At 43.8% G+C, this 15968-nt stretch overlaps 1 protein-coding gene and 1 long non-coding RNA gene across 2 annotated transcripts in view; both read right to left on the bottom strand.

The window, feature by feature from the left end:
• Nucleotides 1-15968, bottom strand: part of LOC144583411 (uncharacterized) — a 409702-nt gene that overhangs the window by 319250 nt on the left and 74484 nt on the right. The gene's annotated exons all lie outside the window — the stretch shown is intronic.
• On the bottom strand, nucleotides 764-13677 carry BCL7C (BAF chromatin remodeling complex subunit BCL7C). Its single transcript, XM_078377130.1, has 7 exons — nucleotides 12928-13677; nucleotides 9474-12451; nucleotides 7446-7524; nucleotides 7240-7345; nucleotides 6704-6865; nucleotides 6412-6497; nucleotides 764-4660 (listed from the first exon to the last, which is right to left on the bottom strand). Exons 2-7 carry the CDS (start codon nucleotides 9563-9565, stop codon nucleotides 4508-4510), a joined length of 678 nt encoding a protein of 225 aa, XP_078233256.1. The 5' UTR covers nucleotides 9566-12451; nucleotides 12928-13677; the 3' UTR covers nucleotides 764-4507.

Genomic DNA, 15968 nt, shown 5'->3' with positions numbered 1-15968 from the left:
ATCGGATTTTTTTCCTCCCGGTCTCCCAAAAACTGGCCATCCTCATCTCACATCCCAGGAGGGAATGGCCCCTGCTAATGCGTTTCATCAGATTTATTTCTTCCCCTTCTTTCACAACTGGGGCTCAAAGGAACTGCCAGCCGCCTTTTTTCACCAGCAAGAGCAGCAAGGGAAGTCATGATGATACTAAGACACCATGAAGCAAATCAAAATAATGTATATTGAATCAGAAGCACTTGTTGTGGGGAAGTGGGAGAGGTGGTCAAAAATCGAAAAGGGGGTGCGATGCTGAAAAGGTTGGGAACCAGTTACTGTATTCAGATATCAACCAAGGTATTCAAACACGCACATTACACTTTTGGAAAGAGTGCTTTGCATACCAATATCTGATGCTTTAATCAGGTAATTAATTAGTTAATTAATTAAGGCCCACTGCACACGGTACTTTGTGGAAAGGATTGTCAACTCTATGGAAGAGAGCCCAGATAGGAAGAACTGTTCTCTCTGTGCGTGCATGTGTGGCGCGTGTGTGTGTGTGTGTGTGTGTGTGTGTGTGTGTGTGTGTGAGAGAGAGAGAGAGAGAGAGAGAGAGAGAGAGAGAGAGAATCAACTGTTTATACCTTGTAGTTGTATTGGGGGGCATAAGAATTATACTGTACGTTGATTTTATTGATTTTGAACCACACGGGTCCAGCGCACCAACCCCAGTGTTGTTGAAAAGTGTATTCACACTTCTTCCCATATAAATGCACATACACAAGGCTTGGGATGAGGAACAGCCTTTATAGACAGAGAAAGTTACAATGTCAAATCGAAAATGTAAAAAAAAATGTTTATAAAAGAAATAAACAATATTAACATATTATTGCTAAAATACACAATAGTCGACAGCTACCGCTGCTAAGCGCCTTGCGTAATCATGAAGGAATGTCTCAGAGCCCACATTAAAAACATGGCAAAGCTCCCACATGGATATTGCAGCCATGCAAGGAAATGGGGAGTGTGCGCAACAAGATGCTCGCAGACAACTAGTTTGCGTTCGGATCATGGCAAACCCACAGCCGGCAGCGCCCCAGTGCCAGCGATGTGGTGGCAAAACACACGCGTGTGCGCGTGTCGCACAGGACAATTGACATGCAGGATTTCTTCCTGCTGCAGCGTTGCTTGACAAAACGAAAACACTTACACCTTAAGAGCAGGGTGAGGAACGTGGAGCCTTCAACTAGCCAGTGTAGCCAAAAAAAGACATTTATCATGGGAGTTGTAGTCCACCTACCCCTGGAGGCCACATTTGCAGTTTCAAAGAAAGAAGGCTGGAGAGTAATGGCAGACCCATTTCCTTTGTGCCTATAGTCCTGTTTTTATCTTGCATAAAATGCATTTACAAAACCGCCGTGTCCTTTCTTTCAAACATGGCAGAATTCTGCCATGCTTGGAAGTTACAGGACTTGATTTCAGAGCCTCAAAATGGAAAGCTGTATTCCAAAACAATTCCAAATCCCTAGATTTCAAGTCCTCTCTGCACCTCCAACACGCACACTGGCCTCATTCCAAAGTCCCAGCCAAAATGAAGTATCTATTTCTGTTAAGAAACTGGAAAATGGGGGGTGACGATTAAGATACTCTTTGAAACACAAGCCGGTTAGTTTGTGCCTAGATTGAGCAGGCTGAAAGAGGGAGGAGAAAATGCCTGTTAATTGAAAGGCCATGCCATCTGTGTCTTATCTCCATGAGAATAAATTTACAAGGCCATAACTCACTCCTGGTCCAAGCTATTTTAACAAAACTGTAGTTTTCAAAGTTTTATCAACAGGGAACACAAAACCAAAACAAAGCCAAAAAAAATTAAAAGAAGATAAAGGCATTGTGTGACACCTTAAAAACCAACTGCTATCTTTTAATGTGACCTTTTGTGGAACATGTCCACTTCACCAGACATGAGAGTGAGAATACAGAGACGTTTTTATTTGCTTTTGGTCTGGTTTTGCGTTCCTTATTAAGTTTGCTTTATTTTGCCTAGCCTCCCTAATGCTGTGCTTGTCTGCTGTCTTGCTATCTGATTTGTACTTTGTATGTGTTCCGGAACCACGTTAAAGTTCTGCTTGCATGTGAGTACTGTATTAGCTTAGGATAGTTAAGAGTTCTCTCCTTGTAACAAACTATGACAATTAAGGTTACAATCCTATATTCACTTAACCAAGGAATAGGTCCCATGGAAGACTAGCGTAAGATTCTTCAATGACCATTTTCAGCTTTTTTTTGTGGTGCCTCAAACTTTAGTCAACCACATCTTACCTAACAAAATAACGGCTACATCAGTGGTGGACAACCTATTGGATTATAGCACTCATGACCCACATGCGGGGTTGTGAGTGCTATAATCCAACCGGTTGTACCAGCTAGGACTACTGGGAGATATAATCCAACAAAATGCAGAGGGCCGCAAGATACCTAACCCAGCATAACTGCTGGTTTCCTTTTCTTTCCTCATGTTCTGCTTGAAAGCTAATTTGAATCTGATTTCTAATTCAGAGGTTCTAGTGAGATCAACCCCTTGAAACCTGCATTGCACTGAGAAGACTGATCATGGTTAGACTGATCATGGTTTAGACTTGAGAAGGTAAACAGGGAGCAAACTGGGTTACCTGTACCCAGATGTGTTTGGTGACATGGGTCAGTCAACTATTGCTATCCAGCATTCTTGTTAAAGTGGGAGAGGGGGCTGACCATGAGAGCAACATTTTTTCCCAAGGGGCCAAATTAATAAAGAAAGGTTTTCAAGCTGAGTTACTGTGCACATCAAAAAAGATTGCCACGGGAAAAAGCAGCAAGGAAGTCTGCTTCCACCACCCAGTGACGCATATCTCAACCAGGATTTGACCCATATTGTTTAAAGCACGATTCTTTGGAATCACAGACCCAGGTCACACTTGCTCTCAGACACACACACACACACACACACACACACACACACACACACACACACACACACACACACACACACACACACACACACACACACACAAACTCACAATGTAGACTCATTCTCTAGCTAGACTGCCTCCATAATCCGACAGATTCCTGCTCTCCAAACACAGGCTCGAACCAATACCTCTTGCTTTTCACAAATCCTCTAGCCATCTCTGGGCACAGAAGCTGGGAATACTAACAAACAATATCCTCCCAATAATGCACGGAATCTGTGCCTTTGTTCCCAAGACCAAAGCGTTGGAAAACATATGTGTGTGTTTTGGACCATAGTTCCCCAAATTCTCCAAACTGGGGAATTCTGAGAGTTGCAGCCCAAAAGGTAAACTTACCCAAATTTTGCCAGAAACAGAGTTCAATCAAAGACTCGGAAACCTCCAGTTCCCACTTCTACATTTGAGACTTCCTTCCTTTCTGTGGCGTCTGAGATTCCTTGAAGAGGATCAGCTAGAAATCTACCAGGTCTTTACTCCAGAACATTTCAGTTGTAAGGAACGGAATGCCAAAAAAACAACAACAACAACTGTACAGTAAACATTTCTAGAGAAATATTTTTCCCGTTTTGAACAAACAACCGAAAAGGAGATCTCCATTTCTGGACAAAAGGGATTTAGAGATGAAGTCTATAATTTCAGTACAGGCTTGACCTTCAAAAACAGTTTTAAGTGGTTGCCACATACCCTGTATGTCTGCAGCCGAGTGTGAGATTTACATCACAAGACACTGAGTTTGGTTATTTTTAAACAATAGCTTTCTCGTTCTCACGTTTCTGGGGAAAAAATCCTCCGGAACATCTCCATGATCTCCTCTAAATCAAAGAAACAATACAGTTATGCAAAACCAAGCAAAATACACTTAATGTGCATATTTGGATGTCTTTGCAGAATGCGAGTTTCCAGATGACAACATTTGGACTTAGGTAGATGCAGACTTCCATGAGGGCTTGCAGCTTTTAAACTGTTGCATATCCTTTCGCTCCCAGAGCGAGGTTACGAGATGAAACCTGGGAAGAATTTGACTTCCTTGGCATGAGTTTTCAAACCACCCCTTTTTGTTCTTTGTCCTTCTGACAATTGGGCCACTGCCTCTCCCACTCAAGTGTAATTCCTTGTGACTTAATAATTTTCCCCTGTAAAATTCCTCTTTCATCACTATTCCTCCCACACATCTCTGAGTGTACCATCCTCTACCACCACATTTCCTTTTAATACTGTAGGTCATTCACACACCGTCTTAACATGACTGCTGCTTGTGAAGAAACACAGCCCTTCTGGGCAGGCAAGCACTCCACCGTGTTTACTTGCTGACAATAGTCACTGTTTTACATGATAAGCCCACCAGGGGGAGCAAGTATAATGAAATTGGTGACCATTCCTGGAGAAGAGAACAGGTGAGTTAGCTTGCACCATATTTTAGCTTGACAAGATGTGAATATATTTTTCCTTGGTAAGGTCCCCCCTCCCCACGCACATCCGAACACCCATCAAAAGAGGTGGGAAGTTCAGAAGCAGGCCGGAGCTTAAGCTTCTGAGGGCCGGCTGGACTCTGAACCTTGGGTCTCAGCGCGGATACGTTTCAGTGGGGGAGCCTCAGATGATGATGACTCTTCTGTCTCCGGTGGGGACTCCTCAAGGGCCTTTGTGAACTCTGCTGGACCCGATGCTTCCACCACCTGGAAGGGCAAGCAAGGTGAGAATAGCCTAGAGGCAATCCTTATCTCAACAAGTTCAAGCTGAAACCGTATCTTGAAGAAATCTGACCGCATTCCTAAGATATATATTCAAATTTCTGAATATCAAATATGTTAATTTTGAATTTAAAATTAGGTTTTGGCTTTTTTAAAAGACCTGCAAAATTTTTCATCAGTCTCTCTCTCTCTTTTACTCTTTCACTCTCTCTCTCCCTCTTTCTCCCTCTTCCTGATCTGGAAGTAAATCCTACTGATATCAAAAGGTATTCCTTCTCACTAGACTAATATACAGGATCACACTCTTAGCCTTGCTAAGGAATATTATGGTAAAATGCTGTGTTGAGTTAATGCTATTAAGCCATTTGAAGCAAGGGAAGGAAGGGAGCACCAGCACTGCAACTCCGGAGCCTTCTTGAGGCACGTGCCGTGGCAAGAGGTCAGAAGGCGAAAGGGAAGCTCCCTCTAGACTGGTAGGCAAGCCTCCCATGAGCCTCAGCAGCAAGAGCAGCAGCCCGGGAGCAGCCGAAAAAGCACCACTGGGGTTGTCTAGGAAAGGACATACAACAAGATGTCAGCCTCACTGGAGCAACTACAATGGCTGCATATTCTTGGTACTTTCTGAAGCCAGCCTGATTGATTTAATTCCTTATGTGCCATAACATAGATTCTGATGTAAGGCAATCTTCCCAGGGCTTTTAGGTATAAAATTACTCAGGAGTGATTTAACAGTCCCTTCCTTCTAGTAGTGTTAGGGGCCATGTAGTTTTCCAAAGGCCACACACGTGGCAGGGCACCTCACCCCACCAGTCACACATATTTAAAAAAATTGTAACTTTTCCAAGCTCTGGTTTAGGCAATGCACCAACCCTTTGCCTAGTTTACCAATGAGTAACATTAGACTGGTAGTTCCAGGGTACTTTTCTTTACGTTAGGTTAAATCAGATTAAATATTTAAACATTCTCGTGGCTCACATAACAAAGTGGAACTCCAAGAACCTTGTGGTGATAACCGTTAAATAATTTTTTTCAATAAAGGCATCTGTATCAACCCGAATAACAAAAGTACACCAGGACCTCAATAATGCAGAACAAGAAGTCATGCAATGAATAATTCAGTAAACGATTCAACCTTTCAGTTCACCAGAATAGAAAAGCATAAAGATAATAAAGGAAAATAATTACTTGATATAAAATACTTCCAACTAAATAAATCCCTCCTCCCAAAAGCATGACAGAATAGAAAGATCCTAAAAAATGCAGATTGGATGCGTTGTGCTCATATGCATATGTAACCTGTAGAAGGGCAAGACAGAAACCGTTACAGAGTCTAACCTGAATAAGACAAACCAACCCTTTCAGAGAAATATTCTGCTTGCATGATGGAAGGCTGCCACACAAAAAGATGGTGCTATCTAGAGCTGATCGACATGATGCAGTTGCGGTATGTTGAGACCAGTTTCACTGCCACAATTCTGTCCTACAGGATGCTGGGATTCAAAGTGTGAGGATATATTTTGAACTACCTGCAAAACAGCTCTGTAGCAACCTGAAGCAGATACGACGTACCTCACTAAACTACAAATCCCAGGATTCCAAGCGTTTGTGCCCTGTCAGGATTTCAAGACCTGGAGCTAGGATAGTCGTATCAACCACTGGAACAGTGTAGGTACAGGATTACACAAATGGCTTGTTTTAAAATCATCGGCCCTACTTTCCATCACCAGCAAACTCACCTGGGGATCTGATGCCTTGGGGTTGAGTTCTTCTTTGGTAAGCATGGGGGGCTCATCTTGTCCCTCCAGAAGCAGCCCCCCAGAATCTGCACCCAGAAAAAAAAGAACAATCAGAGAGAGCGGATTAAAAGAAGGGGAGGGTGAAGCTCCCACCGCTAGGCACCACTGTTTTCATCTGTCCATTCACCTACACACACAGCCGCCTAGAGTGGTCGAAATGACTAGATAGGCGGGGTATAAATACAAAAAATAAATAAAAATAAATAAATAAACACTTCACAACTGAACCTACCTCCTTCCTGTCCTAACAAAGGGGGCTGCGAGTCCTCCACCTTCAGCTCTCCTAAGGGAGTCGGGGTTACAGTCTGGCTGCGGTCCGGGGTCGGGCTGGGGCTCGTGTCTCCCCCTTTCAGCAGAGAGGTTTCCGAAAGAGAGCTCTGGTTACTGTTCTCATCTAGAGAGAGAGAAAAAACAGAGGAACTGACGCTCAGAGGAAGACACGAAAGGCCACCATAAAGGAAAATGTCCTTTACAACAACACATCTTTCAGTCAGTGCTTGGAAAAGTTACTTTTTTGAACTGTTCACTTCCAGAATCACAAGTCAACATTACTACTCCCTCACTCTAAGCAGCTTTTCAGAGCTCAGCTTTCAGTATGATCAGTGAACTGCTAAATAACTCAGTGGTTTAGGTATCTGGCTGCGAAGCCAGATGTTAAGAGTTCAATTGCCAAGCAGATAAGGCCCAGTCTTTATCTGCTTTATCTGATTCCCAAGCAGATAAGGCCCACTTATTCCCTTTCCTGTTCCCCCACCTTCCAAGATATACCATTGAGGTCCAACATGAGCAAAGCAGCATTGCTCCGGGGACTGGGAATCTGAGATCGTCTCTCTTTCATCCTCTGATCACTGTTGCCTGCTAGTCTCCTCTTCTCCTGTTCAAGAGGGGGGGAAAGAAGAGGCAAATCAGGAAAGGCAGACGGTAGGGAAGGAAGTGTTTTGGGGAAACGGCAAGAACCCCATCACCCCTCATACCTCATCCCGGGGATCCACAATCGGTACCCACTTGTAGATGCGTAGAGATGTATCTCCCACAGTCACCCACCGCTTTTCCCTAGGAAGCAGACAATAACAAATGGGATAAGTCGGGACTTCCTGTGGATGAACCCTACAAACTATTGAAACTCCGGGGAACTTCCCACAATGACCCAGCTGCAAACCTCGGAGCCTGCAGGCATCCACTGAAAACCAAACTGACAATGAATAGCAGAGCCATAACTAGAAATCTTGGCACCATGTCTAGTTCATTCTGCCCTGAAATATGGGTGTGAACCCCCACCAGCAAAAAAGGAAGAGCAAAATGAGAAGAATGTTTTTCTACTACTCCTCCCCCCCCCCAAAAAAAGTAAAGTGAGTAGGGCAAGGATGTATTTTTTCCTATCACTCCCCAGTAAGTAGATTCATCTCTAGAGATGATGAGGCTTTCTAAAGTTTGACATCCTGCCCTAATTACAGCCCTTAGGAACAGAATTCTAAGGATGGTGTCATTAAAATTATGTAGATGTTGATACGCTTCTGCCCCAACGTTTCTGTAGAGGAACACTCAAGCCCTTTAGCCACAGCAATATTTAAAAACAATGGCTAGTCTATTGGCGAAGGCTTTCACGGCCGGGATCTAATGGTTGTTGTGGGTTTTTCGGGCTCTTTGGCCGTGTTCCGAAGGTTGTTCTTCCTGATGTTTCGCCAGTCTCTGTGGCCGGCATCTTCAGAGGACAGCATTCTGTGCTCTGGTGTAGTTGGGTTGGGAGTGATCTGGATACTTTGATCTGGAAACAGACTTCCAGGAAAAAACAAACAAACAAAGCTGTGGGGTCCTTACACAGTGAGAAGGCAGGTAATATCTTTGCAAGACAACTAAATAAGTAAATAGTCTAATAAAGGTGTCACTTGCCCTGGCCTTTATAAACTTCTAGGAGTTTATTTCCCTAGATTAAAAAGATACAGCAAATTCACCATTTCCTTCTTTGAGGTCTCACCTGGTAGTGTTGCAGCCACATCACATGCAGACCCTCAACTAGGTGCCTACATTTCTAAACCACAGCACGCTCAGGCCTTCCGTCCCCCTGCCTCTGTCTTGCATCAGGAGAAGCAAAGCCAAAAACTGAGACCCCTCAACAGGTCTCTTTTCCGGATGGTCCCAGAGTCAGCTTCATCCAGAGCTTCTAACTACCTCTGGGCGGAGCTCAGCAATGGCACCAGCCACGTCCACAACACATTTGGCATCTGGACCAAGTTTTGGTAGACAAGTGTTGCCAGGGCGGAGCTGTGCATGTCTGCACAGGAGAAGTTTATATAAACCTGGGGAAAGCAACTTTTTTTGGACTCCTAGAATCCTATGGGTGGGGGCGAAATCACATAAGGCAAAGGTGCCCCGACATAGGTACACTGAAACAGAAACCAGATCTTTTGATCACTTGGACTGCCGTGGAGGAAAAGGAGAGGGGGAAAGTACTTTTGTGAGGATCCTCAAGGAAGAGAAAAGGACGGGGAACGTCCTGCTAGCCAACCTAGGCTCCAGTCGTCCAGCGCCATGCTCAAGCTAACAGGGAAAACTGAAGCATAGTTATAAAATATACATATCAGAATGCAATGTGGCCTATTCCAAATGTTTGCGCTGGGCGAACGTTCACCAAACCACATGAAATGAACTGCACACTCTACACAGTATGAACGCCTGATTTGGAGGGCCTCCCCTTCAGGAGATCTCTGAAAAGTTCATTTTTTTGGATGACCATTCCCAGAATCCACCCACCCTCCAAAAAAAAAAAAAGGAGATTTGGAAAGCGCTGCTCAAAGTATGGTTGCCAAGCCATTCGAAAGAGATGGGGGTGCATACCCCGAATCATACCCTCGGAAACACACATCCACTCTCTACCTCCAGCTCCCAATCCTTCGGAAGTTCAAAAGTGCCATCCCATGCAGGAATAAACCAACCGCAGATCTGCCCACATTGTTTTGACCGTCACCAATGAACAGATACACACACACTCCCACGGGCCTCACCATCTGCGGACATGTTCGATAGCTGCCATCACTTTTTTGATGTCATCTTTTGCCCGGCTCCTTGTCTCGGCCCGCACGGCTCGTCCCGACATCAGGGAATGACTTTGGATGGCAGCAAATGAAATGAGCAGGGAACAAACCGGACGGCTGTCTAAAGTTGGAACACTCTCTTGTCTTTTTTTTATGCTGTCTTGTTCTTTTATCCCATGTCTTTCTCTTTCTTTTCTTTCTTTCTTTCTTTCTTTCTTTCTTTCTTTCTTTCTTTCTTTCTTTCTTTCTTTCTTTCTTTCTTTCTTTCTTTCTTTCCCTGTTTCCTCTGCCCTTCTTTATCTGTTCTGGCTGACCACAAGAGTCACAGGGCTGCTAAGATCAGCTGCGTCACTTCTGTCATCCATCCATCAATCCATGCCTGCTTCTCCATCAAGCAGCCGTCCTCTGTCCGTTGCTCTGTCAATATTTTTTTTTCCTTTTCTCTCTCCGTTTCTCTTTTATTTGAGCCCCTGCCTATCCATTCTTTCTCCCTGCTAAGTGTCTCCCTACCATTCTCCTGCTTCCTTTCTCTTTGTCTTCTTTTTCCTGTTCTCCGTTTGACAAAAAGGGAAGGGTGGGGGAAGAACAGAAGGGGAAAAGGCGGTTCAACATCGGAAGAAAATAATATAGTTCTTTCAGTTGTGTAGTGTGTGTGTTTTTTTTAATATGGAGGATTGCAACTAAGGGAGCGCCCTCTGGTGACTAGGAGAGCCAAAAAGAAGAAAAGTCCATACATTCCAGGTGAAAATTATATCCTTTTGAGAAATGAAAGACCTCCCGGCAGATGGAAGTGCAAGAAAAGAAAGAAAAAGCAAAGAACAAAGAGAGGAAGCCATCCATTTCACACAACTGTTCTGTAGAACACAATGCTACATTTTTCATCTCAGAATTTGGAGCTGTTACCTTTGTTTTGGCTGTGACTTCCAAAATCCACCTTGCCCCCCCCCAACATAGCTGTTTCGGGGAATTGTCATTTTTCCCCCCAATAATTTTTCTAAGCTCCGGTTCATTGGTATTATTTTAAGGAGATCGTGGAATAATATCTGTTCATTTATATAGAACGTTGACAACCTCCAATTGTTAGTCCTAACTAGAGCAGATGCATTTATTAAGCCCACATTTACATGCACCTTATTGATTCGGCAGGTCTGTACATATTTGGAGCGAACTTGTGTGGTGTTCCAGATAGAGGGTCAGTCAAGGATTCCGACTTCTGAACATCTCCCTAAGAGCCCGAAAGAACTCTGTAGACTTCTAGGGTAAAAATCAGAAGCCACCGTTCATCACTGCTGGCGTTTATTCCCCCAAAAGAGTTGATTCCAGAATGAAACCAATCATTGACAATCATGCCAAAATTCATCTCTCAAGGTACTTTTTTTTTACACCCCCTTAATTATTTAACATTCCTTATAATAAAATTTTAAACCTCGACACTAGGACTCGAGAAAGTGCGTTCAAATCCCAGCTCCTCCATGAACATCTCACCTTGAAAACCCTGTTCGGGTCACTATAAGGCAGAAGCAACTTGACAGCACACAGCAAAAATTGGTGGGAAATAAGTGTTTGATTTGTGTCCTGCTCTTCTAGCATTCGGACACCACTGAGAATGGGTAAGAGCAGTTTTCTGGAAGCAATAAATGCAGTCACGTTAGAAAGAGCAGATTAAAAAAAAAGATAAAGCCAGGGAAATATTATTTAAATTCAAAGCTACATAGATCCTGCTGCTGAAGAAAGGACAGCCGCCTGAAATACTTATGAGAGGGCTCTGCCAGGGACGGGCAGGAGGCGGGGGGGGGAATGCACCTCCTCGTGAAAAGAGCAACAAAGCAGTTTTTTTTTTTTTTTTTTACAACGAAGCACCTGTTTCGCCCACAGATGAATGCATTTCTCTCCCCACACTTCCTTCCTCCACCCGCCCCGCTTTGCAAAGCCTGTATGAGGCAGGCCCAGTTAATCTGCAAAAGCAGCTTTCCAGGGATTGAAGCTGAGTCGTTCTGCCTTGTTCGTCCACTGAACTCACTGTTCTCTGGGGTGAGTCAGAGGCGTTAATTTGGGGTCACCATTATCTCAACTAGCTAAGGCTTTGGGGGAGTGTGGGGAGAGTGAGCCGGTGAGTCAGAGTTTCGGAAACCCACGTGCTTTGGATGCAAGGATTGGACGTTACTGTATTTTCCGGAGGAAGGGGCCTTAATGAGAGTGTTTAATGGGTCTGTCCAAAATGAGTCCAAGCGTGTATTTATTTTTGAGGTGGCATCACACTGAAAGATCTGTGGTTACATGTCCACCTTATATCAGAAATGACAGACCTACTGATCACGGTGCCTGGAATATTCTGGGAGTTCGGAAAGTGATCTTGCTACCTCTGCTAAATCTCTTACTGCTTATACTATAGGATCCTGCAGGACAGCATGCTTGAATGGCATAGACTGTGAATGGGAACACACCTTTAGGAGATGGATACACGGTAGCCGTTGCTGCAGATCCCATTTTTTCACATTTACATCTACACCTCACTTTTACATTCTGAAAAGGCGCAACTGATTTTCCTGATTTTTAAAATGAATATAATTGTACTTTATCCTAGTATTACAGGGCTGACTTCCTTAGCTTCAGCCACAGGACTTTATCATACATCTTGAAGCCATTCTCTGGTATTGTCATTGTTTGTTGTTTAGTTGTTAAGTCGTGTCCAACTCTTCGTGACCCCATGGACCAGAGCGCGCCAGGCCTTCCTGTCTTCCACTGCCTCCCGGATATGGGTCAAATTCATGTTGGTCGCTTCGATAACATTGTCCATCCATCTCATCCTCTGTTTTCCCCTGATCCTCTTGCCTTCACACTTTCACAACATCAGGGTCTTATCCAGGGAGTCTTCTCTTCTCAGGAGATGGCCAAAGTATTAGAGCCTCAGCTTCAGGATCTGTCCTTCCAGTGAGCACTCGGGAAGCCTAGTCAAAAGGAAATGTTTGATGTTGTATTTTTTTACATTATATTTCCCAAAATACTACAGCCAGCAGTGGCCGATAAGTAAAAAAGAGAAATCCTGGTGGTGCCTCTGCTTGTTCCTGGCAATAAAACACAAGCATAGTAGACATGGTCTAGAGGGGCGGGGTAAAAATCAAATAAATAAATAAATAAATAAATAAAATAAAAAATTAACTATATGTTCTTTACTCATTGATGACACCGTAAATCAGCTGCCTAAGGCAGCTGTCTCACTCTGCCTAATGTTGCAGCCAGTCTTTCCTTCCCTCCCCAAATTGGCAGGTTTGGACCAGCCAGAGAATTCTGATACGTTTATGTTCTTTGCATGCTGATGAAGATGTAAAGCCATTAGTGCCTTAGCAGGTACTGTATTGTCTATCAATGGTTGACGCAGATGCAGCGATGTATAGAATACAGCAAAAAAGAAACATGAAAATACCCTTATATGTTGAGAAGCTCCCTGAATCCAGATGGGTGGGGTCCAAGCCCAGATGTCCCACTGGTGGTCCAGCCCTTTTTCCCACAACGTAGAAGCTACCATGAGCTGGCCTTCCATAGAGTGTTTGTAGCCTTGCTTCCCTGCATCGAAACTAGCAAGGAATGGAAGACAATACTCACAGGGAGAAGTAACCTGTTACATGCTAAGTGACCAAAATCTCCGTCTCTTATCAGGTCGGCAGGTTGCCAGCTTGATCAGACCATTTACTCTTAGAACGACAGGTGTGTAAGTCCAGGATGTGACCTGTAGTTTCTTTTTATGCCAATGGCTCCCGCAATAGTGCCTACGTACATGTTTCTTTGGTCTTTGGCAGGTTTCCAGTCCAATACGTCTACGTTCACCAGAGCTAACTGGAGTTGCAGTCCTCTCCTACTGTAGAGGAACAGTGTTTTGCCTTTTTTTTTTCAAATGTAATGAATGCGAGCAAACAAAAGTCTCACTTTGAACAGGATGCCTACACCCTACTAGTGACCTCAAAGACAGTGTGAGCATCCTGCCTCTGCCAGGCCACCCTGCAACTCACAAGTCCCCTCCCTCATCTTTCCGCTGAGACTACTGTATAATTTTCCATTCTTTGCTGCAGGCAAAGCCCTTTGTAAACGTAAGACGGGGAAACCCCAGCCATGCAGCCAGTTTCCTTAAGGAAAACAACCAGCAGAATAGCAAGTTATAGTACTTTCTTTTATGGCAGCCCCCTTACGCCATTTCTTGGCCTCCCAAAGCCCCTGGCTCCTGGCTTCAAACTTTGGTCTCTTTACTAGTAAGAGCTGGCTGGATAGCTCGATGGTTTAGGTATCTGGCTGCAGAACCGGAGGTTGGGAGCTCGATTCCTCACTGTACCTCCTGTGAAATAGAGACAGTCTATGTAGCCTTGGGCAAGCTGCACAGTCCCAGGAACCCCTCCAGAGGAAGGGCATGGTAGCCACTTCTGCATATTCCCTACCTGGAAAACGCTGAAAACGGGCACCATAAGTCAGAATTGACTCAAAAGTGCACAATTATTACCGTATTTTTCGCACCATAAGACGCACTTTTCCCCCACAAAACAGGGGGGTGGAAAGTCTGTGCATCTTATGGAGCGAAGAAAACAGATTATATTTTCCTGTTTTCTTCTCCTAAAAAATTGGTGCGTCTTATGGAAAGGTGCGTCTTATGGAGCGAAAAATACGGTAACTGTCTGGATCGGTCAGTGGTTTAGGTGGGAACCAAAGGCTGGGAATTCAATTCCACACTCTGCCTCCTGTAAGTAGAGCCAGCCTGTGTGGCCTTGGGCAAGCTGCGCAGTCCCAGGGCACCCCCCAGAAGAAAGTAAGTGGTAAACCACTTCTAAATACAGTACTCATTGCCTAGAAAACCTTGAAAAGGCTCACCGCAAGTCAGAATTGACGTGACTGACCTATTACTGTACTAGTTAGACTTCACAGATGCAATAACCCATGTCATTCAACTTTTATATATATATATTTACATATGCCCTTGTGTTATCTGTGATAACATAGTGACAAAACTGCTTGGTCAACATTCGGATTGGCTATGAAAAAGTAATTAAGCTTTATTTCAGGAAGGTAGCCGGCTGCTCTTCAGCGCTTAAACAGGGGGAACCTTGAGGAAGTGTTCTAGTTAGCTTTACAAGTATGGACAAGTGTCTGGGCAGTTAATTCTAGACATTGATTATTTGACCAGACATTGATTATTTGACCAGGAAAGAAATGCTTCCTTTTGTCTCTGATATTAATCTCTGTGGGGGTTGGGGTGTCAGGGTATTTGGGCTTCTGATATACACAATAATCGTCATCAGGGAAAATCCATCTGGAAGGAACAAGAATTTGGGAGACTGATCTAAATATAGCTCAAGCAGGATTTTTCTAACTCGTAATGATTCCAAGGCTACTCCAAAAATGAATTATGAGCGCTGTGAGCCAAAAAATATTATTACTGGTAGATTAATCATCTATCTGTTAATCAGTTATTTAATCAGATGGTTGCATTTGCAGCAAATAATAATCAAAGCTGTCCATAACTTGCAAGGTCAAGTGAAAATTCCTTACAGTGGACTTACATCTGAAGAGGTATGTTTGGAACTGTGACCTTGTCCAGCCTTTTGTTGGAAGTCAGCAGGTACCACCAATTTGCTTTGAGTGGACTTCCAACGAAATAAGGTTGGACAAGGTCAAAGTTTCACACATTATATCCCAATTTGTTTCTGACTGAAGTTCATTCATTTGATGAAGCGGATTAGCCACCCCGAGGCGATGCTCTGATATCTGTGTTAGTCTTTAAGGTGTGAAAAGACAATGCGGTGTAGCAGACTATTGGGCTAAGACTTTGGAGGTTCAGGTTCTAATCCCCAAGAAGGCATGACTCTGACTAGGTGAGAGCATCAGCTTCAAGGTACTGGATTTGTCCTAAACAGTTTGGGACTTCAGTACATGGCAGAATGCCTACTTCCAGCATGGATGGCCCGTTGTACCTGCACATTGCAGGCTGGACAGGTGAGGGCATTAATCCCAACGGAGGCTCAGAGGGAGAAAACAAGGTAGCCTCTTCTTGGCAGTCACTTCTCAACTTTGGGACAAGCTACCACCTGAAATCTGCCTGACCTCTCTGGGGACCTTCAAGAAAAATGTCAAAAAAATATTTTTTTTTAAAGTTTGGTATGCTTTCCAAAACATGCGATGTGAATAGTCGCTGAGAATACCAGCTTACCATATTTAATTGTTGCTGGTTTTTAAATGTCGTATTAACTATTTTAATTTTCACTTTGATTACATTAGTGTTCTTTGTTGTTGTTGTTGTTGTTGTTGTTGTTGTTGTTGTTGTTGTTGTTGTTGTTGTTGTTGTTGTTGTTGTTGTTGTTACTGTTACTTTTGTAAACTGCCCAGAGTCACTCACAGGGCTGTTGTAAGGCATAAAGCCATGTACACCACCTAGAACTCACTGGAGGAAAAATGGGATATAAATGTAATTAATCATTCCCCCTC

This window comes from Pogona vitticeps, chromosome 6, assembly GCF_051106095.1.
Source record: "Pogona vitticeps strain Pit_001003342236 chromosome 6, PviZW2.1, whole genome shotgun sequence".
NCBI lineage: Eukaryota > Metazoa > Chordata > Lepidosauria > Squamata > Agamidae > Pogona > Pogona vitticeps.
The sequence above is the reverse complement of the archived record's forward strand: the minus strand, read 5'-3'. Positions and strand labels throughout refer to the sequence as shown.

What these genes read in the sequence shown, in the direction of transcription:
- BCL7C (XM_078377130.1), bottom strand. Translation starts at nt 9,565, where the DNA reads ATGTCGGGACGAGCCGTGCGGGCCGAGACAAGGAGCCGGGCAAAAGAT. An exon ending in TTTGTTAGGACAGGAAGGAG is followed by an intron (nt 6,498 to 6,703) that starts GTAGGTTCAGTT and finishes TTCTGGGTGCAG; the next exon opens with ATTCTGGGGGGCTGCTTCTG. An exon ending in CCAAGGCATCAGATCCCCAG is followed by an intron (nt 4,661 to 6,411) that starts GTGAGTTTGCTG and finishes TTGCCCTTCCAG; the next exon opens with GTGGTGGAAGCATCGGGTCC.